We start from the raw sequence: 22,055 nt of genomic DNA, 5'->3' as shown, positions 1-22,055 counted from the left end.
CAAGCTGCAAGGTGTTCACTCATTTCACATCACTGCACAAACCTCACACAATCATGCCCTGGGGTCCTGCCCTCAGCGCACTCAAGGCCACCTTGACCTCTCTTGAGTACACGCAGACCCTGTGGGGCTGATGTCCACAGTGATGTGGCAGGCAGGGGAGCCAGCTCTTATTGGGGACCCTGCCTGTCCCCACCACTCAGGCACCAAAGGGACCTGGGGGAATAGGCAGGAGAGGCTGGGGACACCCATGGCTGGCAGGGTGGACACTGACAGGGACACTGTCCTTCTGGGCGAGAACAGAATCGGTGCAGGTGCTGCAATCGAGATGCCACCCTCCCCTCTGCAGCACCCCCCCCCCCCCTTCCGAGAGCCATCGGTCGGGTCCATCCTTTTGCCAGCCAGGGCGAGACAGAGCAAGGAACCTCACGATTGGTGCAGAACACCCTCTGGGTACCACCTACTCCCTGCTCTGGAGGAGGGGAGAACACATTCTTAAAGGGCCAACCCAGCAAAATGCTGAACAAGTGGATTCCCCAGCATCCAGAGACCGACACCTGTTTGTACACACTCATTCCCTGAGGGTATCCGGCGGTGCCACCAGCAGGAGGCTGTCACAGTAAGCCTGACTCTGGGATGTGCCCTGTCCCCATCCCAGGCAGGGCCCTGGACAGCAGAGCTGGGTGACAGACATTGCCACTGGCAACAAGGGGTGCTGCGCCCCTGGAACAGGTTTGGTGCTGCTGCAGTGCCTCAGCAGAAGCCTCCTGTGAAGCCCACCTGATCTCAGAGAACCTGCTCAGTATCCCAAGGTAGCTTAGTCACCAAGGGGCTGGAGCAAGGGACAGGCTTCACACAGGGGATCCTGCTGTTGCTTGGGTCTGCCAAAGCCTGGGATAGAGACAGTGGCAAGGCAGGAAGGGTATGGGGTGTCTAGAATGGAGAAGAAGATGTCCCTGTTCCACAGGGCCAGAACACACTCTGTGGAAAAGCTCCAACCCAAACAAACCAGGGAGCTGAGGGATCACTGGAGATCCTGTCCTCATGGCAGGACACACCACCTGCCACAGATGGGGCGAGCACCACCCCCACTGCACTGGTTTTGGGGTCTGGCTGTTGCCCTGCAGAGCGAAGAGGTATGAATCCTTTGTAGGTTTGACATGGTCTGTGGCACTGGGCTGGATCTTCTTTCACCACAAACACTGAAAATCCAGGGCCCATTGCCTGTTTTTTCACTGCCAGTACCTTTCCAGTGTAGTGCTGGGGAGTAGGAGAGAGCTATGGCTAGGGCTGGGGCTTACCACCTGCTCATTATCATCTCCTTCCATCCTCACTCTCAAACCATTCACAGCCCCCACCCCCAGAGGCATCTTGCCAAGATCATTTGGTGGGGGGGACATCATTGTCCCCAGCTGTAGCACAACCGGCATAATGCAGAGGAACACTTGCTCCTGCAGCTGCTGCAGCCATTCCCACCTGCCACAGATCAGAAGTGCTGAGTCTGAGCAGCGACACAGGAGGGAGGAAAAAAAAAAAGACATAAAATAATTCTAGGCGGTTTCTGCCTCCGCCTGTGATTTGGTCACAGCAAGCACACGCAGCCACACACCCATCTACAGCTTCCGCTGCACCTCACTTCCTCCTGCTCTGAGAAACCGGTCTCTCCTATTCATGGCCTCCCGGGAAGGGACACATTACCAGCGCCAATTGCCTCGGAAACCCATCAGATCCTCCCCCCCACCTCCTCTGCTGGATCCGCTACCCAGTGTCACCTCTGAGGATCGACATGTTCCTGTAATTGAAAGCTCTAAAATTAAGCTGCACAATTCCCACTGGTGAAGACGCACAGAAGCTGCCTGCCATGCGCAAACGCCTTCCTCACTGCAGTTTGTTCAGTCAGGACATTAGACATCACCCGGAGATGGCATATTACAGATCGTGCAGGGCTTGTAACAGGGTTGTTAAAACAATACCTGGGTGGAGGACTTACCATCCTGCTCAGAGGCACAGACCAGCTCAGTGGATGCTGCAAGCAGCTGAGGTAGCCTACAACCCTACCCCCCCACCCTGAAGTGAACATCATCGCAAAACTTCCGCAGAAACAAAACAGGAACCATCAGGAATCAAACATGAAGTAAGACATGGACAGGAGGGACCGCTCTGTATCAAACGGAGGAACCAGGACCATCGTGCAGCTTCGCATATTACACGATGGGAAGCGATGCCCCCGTCCCTCATCGGCAGCTGGTGGCTCCCAGCCCCATGTGCACCACCACCTCCTCAGCCCACACCGGGGCACAACGCAGAGGTGCTGTGCTCCCCTCCCAGCACTTGACCCCGTACGCACTCCTCTCAACACTGAGTTTGCAAAGGTAAGGAAATACAATAAGCAGCAAACTTTCTGCCAAGGATTTGCAAGTGGGTGCAAGGTGACCTCAGCCTCTGCCAGTTACTCATACAAAGTGTACCCAAAACTGCATCCAAAAGACGTCTGTTCGCTAACCTGAGCAAACTGACTCACTTGATCCTGCTCATCACAGTGCAAACATCATCAACACTCAGGACGGCGCAATTGACTCTGAAAAAGACCAGTTCAGCTATTAGCTAACCACTCTTGAGAGACACAGTGGGACTGGACATTGCCCCCAACCCAGATCCACTACCATATGCTTATGGCACAAATGAACCATGGCTCTGCCTGGCACTGGGACATGCCAAGGAAGCAGCTACATTACCTCGGCAGGTGTGGAGAGCCGGCTGGTGGTGCCCACGATCTGGTGATACAGCCCTGGCTCACCATTCTTCATGGTGCTCTGGCGGCTCCCCAGGGGGCTGGAAGTGAAGGGCTTTTTACACAGATCACTCTGGCGAGAGTCCGTGGTGAGATAGACCTGGTGGTAGAAATTGGGTGGCGTGAAGCCACCTCGCACAGCATCAATGTGGTGGAAGGGCCCTGGTGTCCTGTACAAGGTGCTCCTGGAGCTGTTGAACAGCTCCTTTGACTGCCTCCACTTGTAGCACTTGAAGATGCCAACTGACAACATGGTGATGAAGAAAGCTGCAGACACCAAAATCACAGCCAGGATGAGATAGAAGGTCACATGCCTCCTGGGATCATTGGCAGGTGCCACGTCAGTGAGGTCAGTGAGCACCTCCTTGGCCAGCTCAGCCACAGAGATGGAGACAGTGGCACTGGTGGACAGCACAGGCTCCCCATGGTCTTTCAGCAGGATGACTAGAGTGTGCTGGGGAACATCATCCTCCTGGAGCTGGCGGGCCGTGAAGATCTCCCCACTGTGCAGCCCAACTGAGAAGAGGCTGGGGTCAGTGGCCTGCAACAGAGTATAGGAGATCCAGGCATTGTACCCTGCATCTGCATCCACCGCCACCACCTTGGTGACCATGTGCCCGGCAGGAGTGCCTGGTGCCACCACATCGGTATAGGTGGCGGTGGTGTTGGGTTGAGGGTACAGCACAGTTGGGGCATTGTCATTGAGGTCAGTGACAAACACACTGACTGAGACATTAGTGGCCAGAGGCGGAGAGCCGCCATCCTGGACCTGTACCATCATGCTGAACTCCACCTGGTCCTCATGGTCCAGGGAGGTGAGCAGGTAAAGGGTGCCATTCTCTCGGTTAATGGAGAAGATATGGCCAGCCTGCAAGAGGCTATAGGAGAGATGTGCATTGCGCCCAAGGTCCGGATCTGTGGCACTGATGTTAAGGATGGGGATGCCAGGCATGTTGTTCTCCAGCACATAGACATCATAGGAGTCCTGGGAGGTCTTGGGTGCATTGTCATTGACATCTGACACCTGCACCAGGATCTGTTTTACTGCAGACAACGGTGGTGAGCCTGAGTCCCTGGCTGTGATAGTGATGTTATACTCTGATGCCTTTTCCCGGTCCAAGGCTGCTTTTGTTTTCAATGTGTAGTAATTTTTGAGGGAGGAGCTGAGCATGAATGGGATCCCAGGAGAAATGAAGCAGTTCACCACACCGTTATCATGGGAGTCCAAGTCTGTTACACTCAGCAGAGCTACGACCGTCCCTGGGGCTGCATCTTCGGGCACAGGGCTGTACACAGAAGTCACTGTCACCTCTGGACTGTTGTCATTCACATCCACAACTTCCACCAGGACTTTGCAATGAGCCACGCCAGGAACGGCACCCTTGTCTTTAGCCTGTAAGTAAATCTCGTACAGCTTTGTTTCCTCATAGTCCAGTTGCCCCTTGACCCTCAACTCCCCTGTGGCCGAGTCCAGAGCAAAGAGTTCTCGTACCTTGGCGGGAGTGTGGCTGCTGAAGGAATAGACGATATCTCCATTTGGCCCATCATCCAGATCGTATGCACTGATCCTGGCAACCAGGGTACCACTGAGTGTGTTCTCCCTCACACTCGCTTTGTAGGTGGACTGGTTGAAGACCGGAGCATTATCGTTGGCGTCCACAACTTCAATGTGGATCTGCACGTGGGCCGACCGTGGTGGGCTGCCTCCGTCCAGCGCGGTCAAGACCAAGTGCAGCTCCCGTTGCTCCTCCCTGTCCAGCTCCTTCTCTAGCACCAACTCTGCATACTTGCTACCATCCACCCTTGTCTGCACATCGAGTGCAAAGTGCGGGTTGGCGCTCAGCTGGTAGGTCTGCAAAGAGTTAATCCCCACATCGGGATCTTGGGCGCTCTCTAGCGGGAAGCGCGCTCCGGCCGCCACTGACTCACTGATTTCCAGCCTCGCTTGGCTGCTGGGAAAAACCGGGTCGTTGTCATTGATGTCCTGGATCTCTACGGCGCCGCTGAACAGCTCCAGTGGGTTTTCCACCACGATCTCAAAGCTGAGGGAGCAGGGAGAAAGCGCACCGCAGAGCTCCTCCCGATCTATCCGCTCGCTCACCAGCAGCGCGCCGCTCGTCAGATCCACTCCGAAGTACTTTTTGTTGCCGCCGGACACCACCCGCAACCGGCGCCCAGGCAGCCGCCCGAGGTCCAACGCCAGGTCGGCTACAACGTTCCCCACCGCGGAGCCTCTCCGCGCCTCCTCGGGAATCGCATAGCGAATGGCGGCGGAAACCCAGTCGGAAACGCCGAACAAAAGCAAGAGGCTCAGTACCTGCCCCGTCGTCACCCCGCGGCTCCTTACAGCAACGCCGTTCATCGCACAGGACGGCCGCGCTCCCCGCTTCGCCCCTCCCCGCCCCGGCTAGAATTCCTCAGCTCGCCCCGTCATGCCGCCCCGGGAAGCGGCATCCGGCGGGGAGACGGGCATCGCTCTGCGGGCTCCGCCGTGACTCACTCCCAGGCTCTCTCTGAGACCGTCTGCGCCTCATCCCGGCTCCCGAGCGGGGCCGGGCCGCCAGATCCCCCCCGCTCCATCATTGGCCGACAGCGGCACACAGAGTCCCGGCCAATAACTGCACGGAGCGCAGGGCTGGCGGAGTCCCGCGGCGGGGCAGCCGCCCGCCGAGCACCGTCGGGAGGGAGCGCGGCGGTCCCGACCCGAGGGGGCTCAAGACGGCTGACCCCGAAGAGAAAGCAAAGCCCTGCGCGAAACCCAGCTAATAAGGACAGCCGGGCTGGCAGAGCGCTGGCAGAGGCAGCGCAGATCGGGCAAGGAGACTGCATGTGCGGGCAGGAAGGTGTAAGAGTTGGCGGAGAGGATGACGCCAAAAGGGAAGACATGGAAACACAGGGGGTGTTCCCCGGGAAAACCTCGTTGGAAAGAGAGAGTGGGAGCAAGAAGGGGAGGTGAAGCGGGCGGGACGAGGGGTGGAGAGGGTTGTCCGGGGCAAGCACACCGCCGGGGAGCGGCCAGTCCCGGCAGGGGACCTCAGGACCTTCGGGATGCCGCTCCTCCCACCCAAGCATTTGCTCAGCCCTTTCCTGACATCCCACGGCGCCGCGAAGTCGCGCCTCATTGTGCCATCAAAGCAGCGTTGTCGGTAAAACGACAAGGATTTCCTGCTGCCGAGTTACGAGCAGCTCCTCCGGCCGCCTCACAGGCACCCCGCGGGCAGCTCCTGCCGCAAGGCTCCCAGGAGCATCGCTCCTCCTGCTCCCTACCGCTACCGCTGTCGCAGCAGGCATTTTCCCTGACAAATCTCAGTTTGATACGCCCTCCTGCTCCTGCCACCTCCCAGCTTGCCCCCCAGTACCTGTTTCCGCCAGTCATACGCAGGGAAATCACGGTCTGCGACGTTTTGGTTCACCGGAGGCGAGAGTGGTTCCTATTCCCCCGCAGCAACAGCCCAACAGGACCACGGCACCAGAGCACCTGAGTGCAAACCAGCCAATTCCGAGCTGCCTGCCTGTGTTTGGGGTTGTTGCTGTCAACAACAAACTCATGATACGTCGGGATTTCCGACGTTTCGAGCGCACACGGATAAAACTGCCGCAACTTTGACGTTCGTTGTCCGTCGCCTGCTCACCTCTCTAGGTGAAATGGGAAGGGTCCAAGAGAGATTGATAAGGGAGCACCAGGAGCTCTGTCAAAACTCGGCTGTGGCCAAGAAACAGCATCCGGATGTCATTCCACAGCCGAGCCTGGTAAGGAAGGGATGGCCATGCCTGGAAAAGAAACCGGACTGGAAATCAGCGCCCCCGCGTTCCTTCGCTTATAGAGAGAAACGACAAGGCTCTCCATGCCCTGCAGAACTGGCTCGGAAATGTTTGCGGCTGGTTATGTGTTACTCCGCTGCTTGTGGCTGAGCGTGTTGTGGAAGGGCGCAAATCACCCGCACCAACATGGGAGACCAAACACCCGCCAGAGCCACGGGAACCTCGACTTTGGCTACGTGTCCTCGTCCCGCAGAGTCCTGTCAGCTGCCGTGAGCACACAGGATCCACCCAGACATGCAGTATTTCTGCGCTTATACGAAGAGCCAAAAATATCAAATAGTCAGCACAGTCTTTCTACACGCTGAGTTATTTCCTTTCCTACTGAATAATCGTTGCCGAAATATAAACTGTGTCATTGCTACTTACCATTCTTATCACCAGTCTACAGGATGTGATAAAAGTATAGGCTTCACACCGATAAAATCCAACGCTAGTCATCTGTTTGTATTTTCGTTTAATTTAACTCTGAAGCAAATTCAAGACTCTGAAGGAAAACGATATGCTTTACCCACAGTAGCTGCATCATGCAGGTAAGTACAGTTACACCTCTCTATCCGTATCTGCAGGCTCCCAGTGCTGAGAGCAGATTTTTCATAGGCCCTTACGCAATCAAATCCCAATTACCTTTTTTCTTACATATAATCTAAAAAGAATAAAATCCACAGCTCTCTTGGAGATAAATCTTGTCACAGTCTTCAGCCACTTATTTTCTCTGAAATAAGCTCTGAATCTTTTTTCCAAACACTGCCCACTTCCTGTCTTTCCTAAACTCTGTTTACTGAGCAATTTCTCTAATGTGCATATCGCAATTCCTAAGGAGTTTCTCTTCATACGAGTGCATACATGGCCCATATTCAGAGTACCTTATCCGCTTAATCCCAGCAATAGAAGGACGGGCAAGCAGTGGAGAGGTGAGTACAGCAGAAACCTCTGGAAAGGCATGGAAGACTGAAGATTTATATCTCACATATTTCGACTGATCTGGAGACTTAGGTCTCCCTCACTTTGATGGGAAACCCGCATATTGACGGTGACACCTCAGAGCTCCTGAACGCACCATTGGAGGAAAAGGAGGTGAAAACGGCTACAAGCAAAAGACGCATTTCCCCTGCATCAGGAATTCCTATGGGGACAGGTTAAAGCCAAACCCCAGCCAGAGCAGTTCACTCTGGCGTTATTCCTGGCTCCGCTGGGGCTCCAGAGGAGCCAGTGGCAGGAGCACACCCAAAGCATTTTTTGCTCGACTCCGAGATCACAGCTACAGTGAAACACCAGCCCGGGCTCCCCAGATGGAGGGAAAAAGTTTAGTCACGGGTTTACACATCATCTGCCTTTTGAGCGGTTCAGAGTATGAAAAGAACCGAGCTGGAAAGGGAAAAAAAAAGAGGAATAACAGAGCCGCTGCCCTGACTGAGTGAACAGACCGGTATGAATCACACATCGTTACCACAGGAAAGCGCTCAAATCTAGCAGAGACGATAAATGAAGCAGTCACTGGACCAAGACGAAAGTTTGTCACAGCTTCGGATCCCACGACATTTTCAGCCCAGCTCCACCCCATGTCCACCCCATCACTTTGGTTCGGTGAAACTCGCAGCCAGAGTGGGACAGATAGCAGTACTGCCAACATAGCGTCGCTCCTCGGGGCACAACCAAGAATTCACAGATGAGATTAGGCATGTAAAAAAGAAGAATCGAGATCACACAGACACCCCCACACACTCCTCCCCACACCCCCACCCCTGAGCTATTGAGCAGTGGGCCGGTAAGCAACGCTGAGCTCTGCCAGTTGCTCACGGGTCCCAAACAGCAGAACAGAAGAAGGTTCACTTAAGTCCGCAGAGAGGGACGTCAAGACAGAAGCTCACCTGTGCCAAGCTCTCTGGGATGGGAGAGTCCTTCCTGGAGTGAGTACCTGAGCCGGGTTCCCGGGCCAGGAGACAGTCAGACAGCGCTGTCGTCCCTGGTCTCAGAAATGTGAAGTCCTTCTGCCCTGACTCAGAGGTTAAACACACCTCGTAGGAACAGGGCAAGGGCAGCGTGCTGCTGCAGTAATTGTACGGTACTTTTGAGCCCAGGCTGGAATACAATTCCTTATCAGAAGTTATAAAAATGGGAGGGCTCCTTGACCGTCGGCATTTAAAGAATATCAAAATGACTGTCAAAACGAATACCAACGACACGACAGCAAGGGCCACTACAAGAATGAGGTTTAAATCAGACGTCAGCTCGGACACAGTGTCTTTGTCACTCAGCTCCGGCAGCGCCTCCTGCAAGCTCTCGGCCAGCACCACGTGCAGCGTGGCCGTGGCCGACAGCGCCGGCTGCCCGTGGTCCTTCACCACGGCCACCAGCCGCTGCTTCGCCGCGTCCCTCTCCGACACGGCCCGCGCCGTGCGCACCTCGCCGCTGTGCAGCCCCACGCGGAACAGCGCCGGCTCCGCCGCCTGCACCAGCTCGTACGACAGCCACGCGTTGCGCCCCGCGTCCGCGTCCACCGCCACCACCTTGGCCACCAGGTAACCAGCCTCGGCCGAACGCGGCACCACCTCGAACGCCTCCAACGCCGGCGCCGCTGCTCCCGGTAATCTGTCTCTCGCTTCCACCGCCGGCCAGAGCACCCGCGGCGCGTTGTCGTTGCGGTCCAGCACGAACACGCGCACCGTCGCCGTCGAGCTCCGCGCCGGCTCCCCGCCGTCCTGCGCCCGCACGACCACGGCGAACTCGCGGCACTGCTCGTAGTCGAAGGAGCGCTGCGCGTACAGCGCGCCGCTCCGCGCCTCCACCGACACGTACGCCGCCGCGTCCCCGCTGCCGCCCGCCAGCCAGTAGCTCACGCGTCCGTTGGCGCCCGCGTCCGCGTCCCGCGCGAGCACGCGCAGCACCGGCGCGCCCGCCGCGTTGTTCTCCGCCACGTAGGCGCTGTAGGCGGCCTCCTCGAACACCGGCGCGTTGTCGTTCACGTCCGACACCTCCAGCACCAGCGCCGTGCTGCTTGACAGCGCCGGCCGGCCCCGGTCCCTGGCCACCACCGTCACCCGGTGCTCGGACGCCTGCTCTCGGTCCAGCGCGCTCGCCGTCACCACCCTGTACGAGCCGCCCGACGACGCCACAAGCGACAGCGGTGCCTCGCCCGACAGCTCGCACGACACCTCCCCGTTCTCCCCGGAGTCCCGGTCTCGCACTTTCAGCAGGGCCACCACCGTGCCGGTCAGAGCGTCCTCGAGCACCGGGCTCGACACCGACGTCAGTGTCACCTCAGGAGCATTGTCATTCACGTCCAGCACCTCCACCTCTACGTTGCAGTGCGCCACCAGACCGCCCCCGTCCCTCGCCTCTACGGCCAGGCTAAACGACCGTGTGTCTTCGAAGTCCAGCGCCTCCTGGAGCGTGATCGTCCCGCTCTCGGGGTCCACCGCGAACTTCTGAAGCACCTTGGCCGGCGTTTCCCCGAAGCCGTATGTGATGCGGGCGTTGGTACCGGCGTCCGCGTCAGAGGCGGAGACGTTCAGCACCGTCCAGCCCACCGACGCGTCCTCCGGGAGGCTCGCGCGGTACCGGTCCTGCGCGAACACGGGCGCGTTGTCGTTGGCGTCGGTGACGTTGATGCAGAGCTGGGCGGTGCCGCTCCGCGGCGGGTCGCCGCCGTCCAGCGCCGTCAGCACCAGCTGCAGGCTCGGCTCGCGCTCCCGGTCCAGCGCGCGGCGCAGCACCAGCTCCGCGAACTTGCTGCCATCCTGGCTCTCCTTCACCTCCACCGCGAAGTACCCGTTGGCCTCCAGCTCGTAGCCCTGCAGAGAGTTGCTGCCTACATCCGCGTCTTCCGCCTTGCCCAAGTAAAACCGAGCGCCGGGAATGGTAGATTCAATTATTTCGAATTGCATGTTCTCCTTAAGAAAACGCGGCGCGTTGTCGTTGACGTCCTGAATGGCCACCTCGACGTGGAAAACGTTGAGAGGGTTCTGCACCAGCACCTCGAAGCTGACAGAACAGGATGCCACCTCGCCGCACATCTCCTCCCGGTCCAGCCTCTCGCTCACGTACAGGTTCCCGTTCTCCCCGCTCACCGTGAAGTATTGCTTCTCGGCGCTGACCCGCAGTTTGCGTGCCGGCAGGTCGGCCGGGCTCAGCCCCAGGTCCCGCGCCAGCGGCCCCACCAGCGAACCTCTTCCCAGCTCCTCGGGGATGGCGTAGCGGAGCCGCTCCGCCGCCGCCCGCCAGCACAAGCCCAGCAGCAAAGCGGGCAGCAGCACTCGCCCGGCTGCTCGCCGCCGCCTCTGTCTCTGCCCACCCGCCATTCTCGGCAGCGCTCGCTGCGCTCCTCCCTCCTGCCGCTGCCCTCTTTCCTTCTAGCCCCTCTCCACAAATAGCGCAGGGGCCGCCGGAGGGCAGCGAGCGATGTGGGCGCCGGCTTGGACGCCGCTGCTCCCAAATTCGCGCCACCGTTCGCCGCTGCTGCCCGTGCCGTTGCCGCTCTGGCCGGCGCCGGGCGAGCGAGCAGCCTGCGGGGGCAGGACGCTGCGGCGGCTCCGGCTGCGGCTCCGGCTTCAGCGCCGCTCCGCCTCGGCCAACAGCGGCACCCCGAGGCGCCGCGACGCCACCGCAGCCGCCTGATGCCGGCCGGGGCTTCGGTCCCTGCGCCCCGAGCCGCGCTGTCAGCAGCTGCCAGGAGTCGGCGCCATCGGCTACGGAAATGCGAGATTCGGCTTTCAGTTTGGCGACTTGGCTCTTATCTCCGGGAAGGCGAACCAGGCAGCTCTGTTCATAATGGAAGAGTCTGGCTGGGGAACGTGTTCCCGAGCGATGGAGAAGCAAGCAAACTTCGTACAGCAGAGGACAGGTAAGTACAGGCAGGTGCACTGTACAGCAAATGTCTGACATATTCCAACACCTACTCTTGCTGCAGGTCGTCTTTCCCCAGCTCTTTTATTTCATTTTTATGAGCTCTGAGGAGCAGCAGCTGCAGCATACTTCAGAGGAGAAGGTCTTGTAGAAAGGAAGCCCCAGACCCACCTCTAAAAGCATTTCTTCAAAATCACCTCTTTTAGTTACGGATAAGTATGCACATCTAAGAACACGGACATCGAGCAGAAAGGTTCCCATGTGCTGAAGACGCTTTAGTTACCAGTCAGAAGGGCAGTACTAGAGAAGGCAGTTTGCCCATGACACCAACACAGTGATGTGTATTTTGCACCCAAAATACAAATATCACTCCCGGCATGAGATCGACTGAAAAGAGAAAGGATAAAAGCCTTGAGTGCAACACCTATGAAAATACTTGATCCTTCTCAGAGCCTGTTTGTACGACACCACCACCTCTCAGCAACAATCAAAGGAACCACGGAATGCAAGACTCTGCAAACCAACAAATCTTCCTTCATGGCCATGGAGAGAGCAGGCCACATTATGACCAGCTGCATCATTTCAAGCACTACACAGACCACGAATTTGGAAACTACAGGTACGGCAGACTTCCCTAAACTCTGATTGCCCCAAACAAGAGATGACTCCATGGATTACTGGTGACAACTCAGTTCCTGGTTATGCCACTCTCGCTGCTCCCTCAAAACGTACAAAGGCATGGGCTACAGGACTCAGTTTCTCCTTCACAAGCTTCTTGCACTGTAGCAGTGGTCACTCAGCCACATTTCTGTGAAAAAGGGCTCTACCTCACCAAGGCCATTCTCACAAAGAAGTAGTCACACTTTATATCAGATGGAGAGACATAGACAAGAGGCTCACTTACCCATACTGAGCAGTTATTTATGCAGAATCTCACCCTTCGTCATAATTTGTGATTGCATTACTGAGATACCGCTTACATGCATTTCAAATAGTTAACATTAATACAAAATGTGTGTTGTAAGACAACAGTGATAAATAAAGCAACGAATGACAATTTTAGCAAAACATTGAATTAATAAGCAATTCACAATGAAAATACTACCAAATGCTACCAAGCAAGAAATGAACATCATCAAATCGGCGTTAGGACATACTGTTGCTACAAACTCAGCTACAAACCTCCCTCTAACTACACCTCTCTGGGGAAGACATGATGACGAACGACAGAGCAGATGAAAGGTGCCCAAAGGACAGTAACAATACCTTGGACATTAAGACTCCTTTGACAGAAGAGGCCACAAGGTTGCTGTGTGTTTGTCACAAAATCATCCCAAGTACTGTAAGACTCTGAATGTGCTCACCAGCTGGTAAGGAGCACAGAAGGAAAAAACCCCAACCTTTCTAACCAGTAACACTGTTAAGAATGCTTGCTACTCTCTTCCTGATACATCGTTTGCATCAATTTAAAACAATTAGCATAAAAATACGAAGCGCTGCTACATGACAGATAACAACACAAAACAAGCTGTAAGCTGACATAAAAAGCACAAATGAATAACCCTTCACAGCAAGAATATCTTGACCTTTCATGAAGTGCCATGCTCTTTGTAAGGCACCCCAGCAGAAACCGTGACAATACTCTCTTCTTTGTAACACTTCACCCACAGTTTGATGGTGAAAGAAGAGGTTTATAGAGTCTGTAAGCACAAGATTCAGTCTGGACACATCCAGTTCTTTAACTCTACTCCGTCTTTAGAAGAGCACAGTGGCGGATCACAACCAAGGTGACCAAACAGTGCTCATTGGCACACATGTATTTTAGAATTTAACAACTACAAACAAGTAATTTCACTCCTCTTCTGCCCTCTTCTTCATTACAATGCTTGGAGCTCACTTGGACTCAATCAAGGAAATTCCCACAAGCAACAGGGAATTTGCAGCAACACCTGGGAATGGCTTCCCAGTTGAGGAAGAAGTACCTCCAATGTGGAAAACACACACTGCATTCTGGTACACAAAATTGACACTGCTGTCACTGCTGGCTGAGGAACAGGCTGTGTGAGGAACTCTGACACACGAGACAATTACAAGACCCACCCCAAAGCAGGCACAGGCGGCTCTACCTTCACATCAAATACTGGCTTACATTCATCCTAAATAACGACTGTTTAATGAAAAAGCTCTCTTAACAAGGGAAGAGTGTAATAAATAAGTGAATCAAAGACGGACTTGAGAAAAACATTTCAACTAACAAGCCATTCAACATAAAAATAATTATGTACTTGTAGAAGTCTCATCCGATAAATAATACTGCTCACTGGCTGGTAAGGAGCACAGAAAAATAATAAAAACTTCCTAAAGTGTATCCCTAGGAAGAATTTTTAGTACTCTGTTTCTCACATAGTACTTTCAAAGATAATAGATAATAAACAATATAAGATCAAGCGCTACTAGACGTGCAAGCAGATAATGAAATGAAACAAGCAATAAGACCTAATAAAAAGTACAAAATATTAATCCATCACTGTGAGTTGCACATGAGGATATAATTATTCAATTTCAAGAGAATCTCACCTTACTCAAGTACCCGTAATGTCAGGAAGACATCTGACCCTGCTAAAATCGCAGCCTTCCATTAATAATGCAACATGTGTTCAGAAGAGCTGACACTGAAAGGAGAAACAGTATTACACATGTCCGAGGACAAAATGAGAAATAACGTGGTGCGTGATAAAGAAAGCCTTGCCGTAGCAAAACTCAAGCCAGCAGCAGCCCCACTTCTCCTGCCTCCCACACCAACTGTGACATTGAGCAATAAACCTCTGTTCACCTCCATGAAGGAGGAGCCACCAGCACACAGTACATCGCTGAACGAAGCTTTGTCTTCCCTGTAACCAAAACACCCTACACAGGACACAGAACATGGTCATTTGATCAGACACCCTGAGGGTGAGCAGTAGCTCATGACAAGAAGCAAGGGAAGAGAAATATAAATAAATGAATGGATCAGATGTAATAACTCAAATTGCACGGTACTCCAATAGGCACATGCTTGTGTTAACCATGAGAAGCAAGGAAATGACCATCTAATCTTCTACCACCACCCCCTTGAGCTCCCCTGTCTTCTTTCCAACACTACACAACTTGCAGGCTTGCTTCTGACCTTCTCAGAACTGGCAAAAACATATCATTAGAGGATAACACACTATGATCACACCAAGAAGGGAGGTACATTTGTCTGCTCACCACCATTCTAATGAAAAACGTAACGATTCTAAAGCACATGGATGATAAATGGCCGAAGTAAAAGTGGAGTGGTCATCCAACAGAGACTGGGTCATCAAACTAATGGTTTATGGGGAATCTCCTCCCCTGTTTTGTCATACACATGCAGTTCCACAGAGATGTGACTTCTGCTAAGTCACGTTTACCTGTATTCCCCACACATAATAACAGAAAAGAAAGGTACCCTTACATCTCCTGCCTTTCACATTCGCTGTTGCATCAACAAGAGGCACAAACACATGACATATTGCTAGATGAAGCTATGTTGGTAATTACATGTAAACCTCCATATACAGGAGACCATGTAAAGAAAAACAAAACCATAAATCAGAGAAGCAAGTCAAGGAAGCATTAGATGAGAAAGTGGTGTCAGAGAAATTCACTAGGAGAACATCTAAGACTTCACTATGGCCAATGCAGTTCATCTCTGAGAGCACCTGGACATCATTGAGGCCTTGAGCTGCAAGTGTAGCACTAAAGTCTTGCTCTGGACTACATTGTAGAGGGTTTCATTTTAAGAAATTGTCATCAGCTCTTAGCAATTCTTCTAATATGTGGCCTACTCATCTCCCACGGATAGGACACCATACGTGTAAACACCTTCTTACAGATGTTGTTCTCAAGCCAAGTCTTCTGAGAAAGCATAAGAGATTTTCCTTTAACTTCTACTTCATTTTCCTCATAACTAAAATTGTGTCTCAGGTGGTTGAAGGAAGAATTTGCTGCAAAACAACACTCACCCATTCAAATTAAAAAAAACCTGTCCAGAAATGGGGAAAATGAACGACAGCTTCCAGGAAACAAACACCTAAAAGAAAGTCTAATTACAACTATGAAATAATTTCTACATTACAATGTTCCAGGGAGACAGAGATGGGTAAAGAAGACTTCACACAGGAATCATAAGCCTTTCTACACATGCACCATCGTTCTACATGTACAGTTATTGTGCAAACTCTTTATGATTACAGAACTCCCATTACTTTTCAGGACAAGGAATCCAGGATCACAGCAAACATGGCACAGGCCTTGGCAACAGGCATGAAACCAAACCATTGCTTAGTCAAGTCATGCTGACCCACCTATTTTCCTGGTTGGAATCCAGGCTCTCACCCTCCTTGATCTGCATTTATGGCCTTTAGTTGCACCATGGACAATATCCAGTATTTTGTCCATGTGTCAGCCACAGGCTGACCATGTTATTCAGTGACAGTTTAGGGAAACATAAGTATATCAAAGTCTTTGTCTTGGCAGCTGACCTCCTTCAAGGTATGGATGGAAACTGCTCCCCCAGATCAACAGTTAAAGAGATTTTCTAATATTTTGGGGGTTACCAGCCACAATAGGCTCAGCTCTAGACCTGAACAACAAACAAGGCGAGAATGGGAAACTTGCACAAGTGAAGGAAACGTAGTTTAACATTTCAGATTATGTCAACTGTAGTAGATACACAAGAAAGGCATCTCGTTCAAAAAAATTCAAAAGCGACTCACAGTCTATCTCACACCACAGGCTGTAGCCACAGTTCCTTAATGTAATTTATTTGGACAAAAACAACGGAAAAATACATGAAACCAGTATTGTGGGGCTCATCTAACAACTAGGAGAAACTGAACCTTTATACCTGTCTTTCAGACATCTTGAATTATACCACAACAACATTTTCCCTTGCCCTGTCTCCTGCCCATACATCTTGCAGTAAAAAAGCTACCTTGCAGACAGACACCATTAAAAGAAATGTTGCCCACACAACTTCTACTCATCTGAGAACAAGGATAACAACACGGATACCTGCAAAGAGATTTCTCTGCTCATAACTCTGATTCAAAGAAAAGTTAAATGTTCTCACATGCATAAGTGACACGCAGGTCCAATAGAGATGCAGTCATCCAAATATCAGCTCAAAGACACCATCATCCCTGTTCAGCACATGAGTAACTTGGAAGGCTCACAATGCTCAAATTTTAACATACAGTGTGTGTGCAATAAGTGTCAATCACAGGAAACATCGTGCAATAAGAAAGCAAACTGATGAACCCACAACTTGGCCAGATGGAATGTGAGGAGCGTGATATCCAAAACCAAGACACCTTCAGACTCATATTCAAAAGACCAGCGATAAACCTAGGGAATCAACAAAATACCTGCCTTCCACTGTTACCAGATACAAAGGCCCACCTTCAGATCATTACAACAAGCAAGGCAAGAAGATAACACCTCCAGAGGGAAGGGATCACAACAGACTCCTCTATATTATGACACTTGGAGTAGGTACATGGTTCAGTTATTTAGTAGCTAGTGAATACACAGTTTGCTCTTCCCAAAGCTCGCATTATGACATTTGTCATAAGTTCAGAATTAACCTGTTCAGAAATGATGACGACATGCCAGCACACAGGAAGAACCTCCCTAGGGCTCCCAATACAGTTGGAGTAAATCTCTTGTGTCCTTCAATAGCCCCTCACACGCAGCTCACACAGCTGTCATCTCTAGCCCTTCACAACTTGCATGGTGTTCTTTGACCCTCTTAATTTACAAGCACATGTCATCAAAAGGCCAGTTGCCCAGACCATTTCTCTTCAATATACACCACTATCATGCTGTTGTCCCAAATCAGGGTTCTTTACCCAGTGTGTAGCAGCCGAATATAAACAGAGTTCATCTTTATGTTAAACAAACTCAAATAATTACGCATGCTCCAGGATGTTCAAACCGAATATCGCTCTTGTCTCTAAGGAGAACACTGAGCCAGGACTGGTCCAATGCTTGCATATTCTTAGGTTAGTAATTGCTGATAGGATACATCTCTTCATGTCGGGAAGACATCTGACGGTGCTAATAAAGCAAACTTCAATTTGTCAATAACGCAATACAACCGTTCAGAAAAACTAATAATGTCTGGAAAAACACTATTACAGATCTCAGGGGAAAGAATGAGAAACGACCCGGCATGTGATCAAAAACAAAAACCCAAAACCAACCAACCAACAACCAAAAAAAAACCCCCCAAAAAAACCTCCTGCTCAAATGAAACTCAAGCCAGCAACAGCACCACCTCTGCCTTCGACACCAACGATAACTCTGAGCGACGATCCCACGTTCACCTCCAGGGAGCAAGAGCCAGCAGCTCACAGCGCGTTGCCCAACGAAGCTTTTGCCTTCCCTGTAACCAAACCACGCTACGCAGGACGAAACAGAACGCGGCAGGGAAAAGGCAGAGAAACAGCAGAGGGAAGCGTCACGGAGAAAGGACGGTCATTGGAACTCACCGGGGGAGCGCCAGGGTCCTCCCCGAGCAGCGGCGCGGGCTCGTCGGGCGGCGGGCGGGCCGGGAGGGTGTCGCAGCAGCTGGCGGCCGAGAAGCGGAGCTGGCTCTTGCGCGAGTCGGCGGTGAGCGACACCTCGTGCGAGTAGGACTGCAGGAAGGCGCGGACGCCGTCGATGCCCACGAAGTGCGACGCCGGCACGCCGCGCAACGCGCGGCCGCCCGCCGCCGGCAGCTGCGAGCGGCGCCAGCGCCGCAGGCGCAGCGCCAGCAGCAGCAGCAGGAAGGCGAGGAAGAGGCAGGACACGGCCGCCACGGCCAGCACCAGCCAGCGCGTCAGGCTGCCGGCCGGCTCGCCCGGCGCCGCCGACGATGCCGCGCTGCCCAGCTCCGACAGCAGCTCGGCCACGCTCTCGGCCAGCACCACCGTCAGCGTGGCCGTGGCCGACAGCGCCGGCCGCCCGTGGTCCTTCACCACCACCACCAGGCTCTGCCGCGCCGCGTCGCGGGCCAGCGGGAAGCGCGCCGTGCGCACCTCGCCGCTGTGCAGCCCCACGCGGAACAGCCCCGGCTCCGTCGCCTTGGCCAGCTCGTACGACAGCCACGCGTTCTGCCCCGCGTCCGCGTCCACCGCTACCACCTTGGCCACCAGCGCCCCGGGCTCCGCCGAGCGCGGCGCCAGCTCCACGCCCGCCCAGCCCGCGCCCGGTGCAAGCAGCGGCGCCGCCGGCGGGTACAGCACCTGCGGCGCGTTGTCGTTCTCGTCCACGATCACCAGCCGCACCGACACGTTGCTGCTCAGCGCCGGCGCGCCGCCGTCCTCCGCCCGCACCCACAGCCCCACCTCGCGCACCTCCTCGTAGTCGAACGAGCGCAGCGCGTACAGCGCGCCCGTCTCCGCTTCCACCGACACGTACGACGACAGCGGCGCGCCCCGCACCCGCCCCTCCGCCAGCCGGTACCGCACGCGCGCGTTCTGCCCCCAGTCCGCGTCCCACGCCCGCACCCTCAGCACCAGCGCGCCCGCCGCGTTGTTCTCGGGCAGACGGGCGCTGTAGCGCGCCTCCGCGAACACCGGCGCGTTGTCGTTCACGTCCAGAACCCGCAGCCACAGCACCGCGCTGCTCCACAGCGACGGCGACCCGCCGTCCGCCGCCCGCACCGTCACGTTGTACTCCGACACCTGCTCCCGGTCCAGCTCCTGAGCCGTCACCACGCTGTAGTAGCTGCTCCGCGAGCTGCGCAGCCGAAAGGGGACATCCCCGTCCAGCAAGCACCGCACCTCGCCGTTTGCCCCTGAATCCTGGTCGTGCACGTGTAGCAGGGCCACAACGGTCCCGGTTGGGGAATCCTCAGAGATCTCGCTCCGTGCCGACCGTACCGAAATCTCTGGCGCGTTGTCGTTGACGTCGGTCACAATGATCGCGACCATTGCCGTGTCGAATAGGACCCCGCCGTCCCGTGCCTGCAGCTCCATTTCATACGAGTCGCCTTCCTCGAAGTCCAAGCTCCGCTCCAGCGTGATCGCTCCCGTCTCAGAGTCCAGCTGGAAAATCTGCGAGGCTTTCTCTGTGATTTTCTTCAGTGAGTATTTCACGTGCCCGTTGAGCCCCTCGTCGGCATCGGTGGCCGTGACGGTGACGAGGGTGGAGCCCACGGGCACGTCCTCCGGCACACGCACCGTGTACTCCGCCTGGCTGAACACGGGCGCGTTGTCGTTGGCGTCCAGCACCGCCACGCGGATCCGCGCCGTGCCCGTCCGCGCCGGCTCGCCGCCGTCGCTCGCCCTCAGCACCAGCTCGTGAAACGCCGCCTCCTCCCGGTCCAGCGCCTTCGCCAGCACCAGCTCGGGACGCTGATCCCCGCCGGGACCCGCCTGCACGGCCAGCGAGAAGTGCTCGTCTCCGCTCAGCTCGTAGCTCTGCACAGAATTCGGTCCCAAGTCCGGGTCGTGAGCCTCGGCCAGGGGAAAACGCGAGCCCGGGGCTGTCATCTCGCTGATTTGCTCTTCCAGCTCGATGTTCTTGAAGCTGGGGGCGTTGTCGTTAATGTCCGTGATTTCCACTTCGATTTCGTAAACTTGCATTTCTCCCTCTACTATCACTTCACAGCGCAGCACACATTGCTGCACACTCTCGCAGATCTGATCTCTGTCTATCCTCTCCGCCGTCACCAAATGTCCCGTCTTCCTGTGCAGGGCGAAATATCTCGACCTGCCTTCGGAGACAAGGCGGACGCCGCGGTCGGTGAGTATCGTCTGCTGCAGCCCCAGGTCCTTGGCCACATCGCCCACGAACGAGCCCTTCGGCATCTCCTCGGGAATCGAGTAGCGCAGCTGACCCCACGCCACCTCCCACGCCGCCACCAGCACGCCCCACAGCAGGGCTCGCTCCCGCCGGCCCCAGCGCCTCCCCACCGCCCACATCTCCGCCGCGGCCCCGCCCGGCACCGCTCCAACGACGGCAGCTCCCCCCGCCGCTTCCTCGCCCGGCCCTTTTTCGCCGCTCTCAGGTGCCGCCGCCGCCCGTCCGCCTCCCTGCAGCACGGCTCCGCACCGCGGGGACGCTCGCAGACCGCCCGGCCGCCGAGCCAGCCAGCGAGCGAGCGAGCGAGCCGGGCCGCAGCGGGCGGGGCTGCCTGCAGCGCTCCGGCCTTCCTCTCGCTCCTCCTCGGTCAACAGCGGCGCCCGCAGCCTCGTCCCGGCACTGCACGCACCGAGCGCTGCCCGCCCGGCCTGTTCCATCCGCAGCTCGCGGCCACGGGACAGTGGCCACGGAGACATGGCTTCCCTTCAGCGGTGAGTGATCTCCTGCGTCGGCTTTTCTCCAGCCGAGATCGTCTCTTATCACAGAGGCGATCAAGACCAGGGGGAAGAAAGAAGTCTCCTGTGATTTCTACCGAACGGGAAAGTGTGTTTGTAATGGCGATATATGTAAAGTAAAAGCCCAAGTGTAGAATGTTACTCTCTTACGCCACCAGTCCAAAAGCAAACCATGCATTAACCATTTTCACAGCTTTTTCTAGCAGTCGTGCCCGAATTACTTTTCTCACCCTTTCTGCAGATCGAAAGTGCGTCACACAGCCCCATCAATTCACCACATCCCGACCTACAGAACAAAGCAGCAAGGACCATCCTCCCACAAATGGGTACTCGTGATTTCCTGCACTGGCTCTTCTCTAAGCCGTACTTTCCTATAACGATGCGTGCTACTTCTACTGCACGGGAATACTTACTTGCTAACGTAGACATATGTGTTAGATAATTTTTCTTATTTTAAAGTGCCGATTTTTACGAGTCTTTTCGCATTTGTCCAAAACTACAATTCGCATCATTAATTTTTATAGCGGTCTTGCTTGAATCAGGTTCATTAACCCAAGCAGCAGGAACTCTTCTTTAATACCGACCCATACTGGCATGCCACCACACACCTGAATTTCCCAAACACCAGCAATAGCACAACCCAGCAATGAAGATCCTCCCTCAAAAGGAGTCCACCTCAGGGACGACCCTTCACTCTTGACCTTGTCGCTTTTCATCTGCACATCGGAGGCTGCTCTGAACAGTACTGTTCGGGAATAACTCTGACCAGCCTGGATGTCAATCTAGTTGCTGTCCTGTCCTGGCTCCCGCCCAGCTAAAAAGTCCACGGTATCCATGACAAAAAACCAAAACATCAGTGAATTCTAGCATTCTTTACATAACAACTCCAAAACACGGTCTAGCTCGTGGCAAGAAAACATTACTTCTGTCAAAGGGCAGATGAGTGTGTGATCAAGTTATTCTCATACTACATCGAAAGCAGAAGACCATGCAGATCAGTAAGAAGAAAATACTCTGACTTCTAGGAAGAAAACTACATGGATCACAACAGAACCAGCAGAGGCAAGAACCTCCCCACGGAGCCTAAAAGAGGAAAAGTTGATGAGGCAGTAAGTGCTGGTCCGCACAGTCTATTGCCAAAAGAGCGGCGGTACAACAATAGTTCATTCCTCCATGGAAACAGAGATGGGCACGAACCGCCACAGCAGACGAAACAAGATCCAACAGCC

The 22,055-nt window shown here is 54.4% G+C and overlaps 2 protein-coding genes across 7 annotated transcripts in view; both read right to left on the bottom strand.

Moving 5' to 3' along the window:
- Positions 1 to 22,055, bottom strand: part of LOC135993789 (protocadherin gamma-C5-like) — a 118,931-nt gene that overhangs the window by 34,438 nt on the left and 62,438 nt on the right. The window contains exon 1 of one of the 6 annotated variants that reach the window (XM_065643864.1): positions 8,479 to 11,138. The exons of 4 other annotated variants lie outside the window; for them this stretch is intronic. In XM_065643864.1, the coding sequence (XP_065499936.1) occupies positions 8,479 to 10,908 (2,430 nt within the window). In that variant the 5' untranslated portion in view covers positions 10,909 to 11,138. Of the gene's footprint in view, positions 1 to 2,732; positions 5,417 to 8,478; positions 11,139 to 22,055 lie in introns of those variants that run through there. One more of the 6 variants, XM_065643865.1, reaches the window with a different exon arrangement.
- On the bottom strand, positions 17,920 to 20,787 carry LOC135993791 (protocadherin gamma-A10-like). Its single transcript, XM_065643869.1, is given in 3 exon segments — positions 17,920 to 20,543; positions 20,546 to 20,672; positions 20,674 to 20,787. Coding segments are annotated over 3 exon segments (2,865 nt in total).

The sequence above is a fragment of the Caloenas nicobarica genome, chromosome 13 (genome assembly GCF_036013445.1).
Source record: "Caloenas nicobarica isolate bCalNic1 chromosome 13, bCalNic1.hap1, whole genome shotgun sequence".
Taxonomy (NCBI): domain Eukaryota; kingdom Metazoa; phylum Chordata; class Aves; order Columbiformes; family Columbidae; genus Caloenas; species Caloenas nicobarica.
This window is presented reverse-complemented; position numbering and strand designations above follow the sequence as displayed.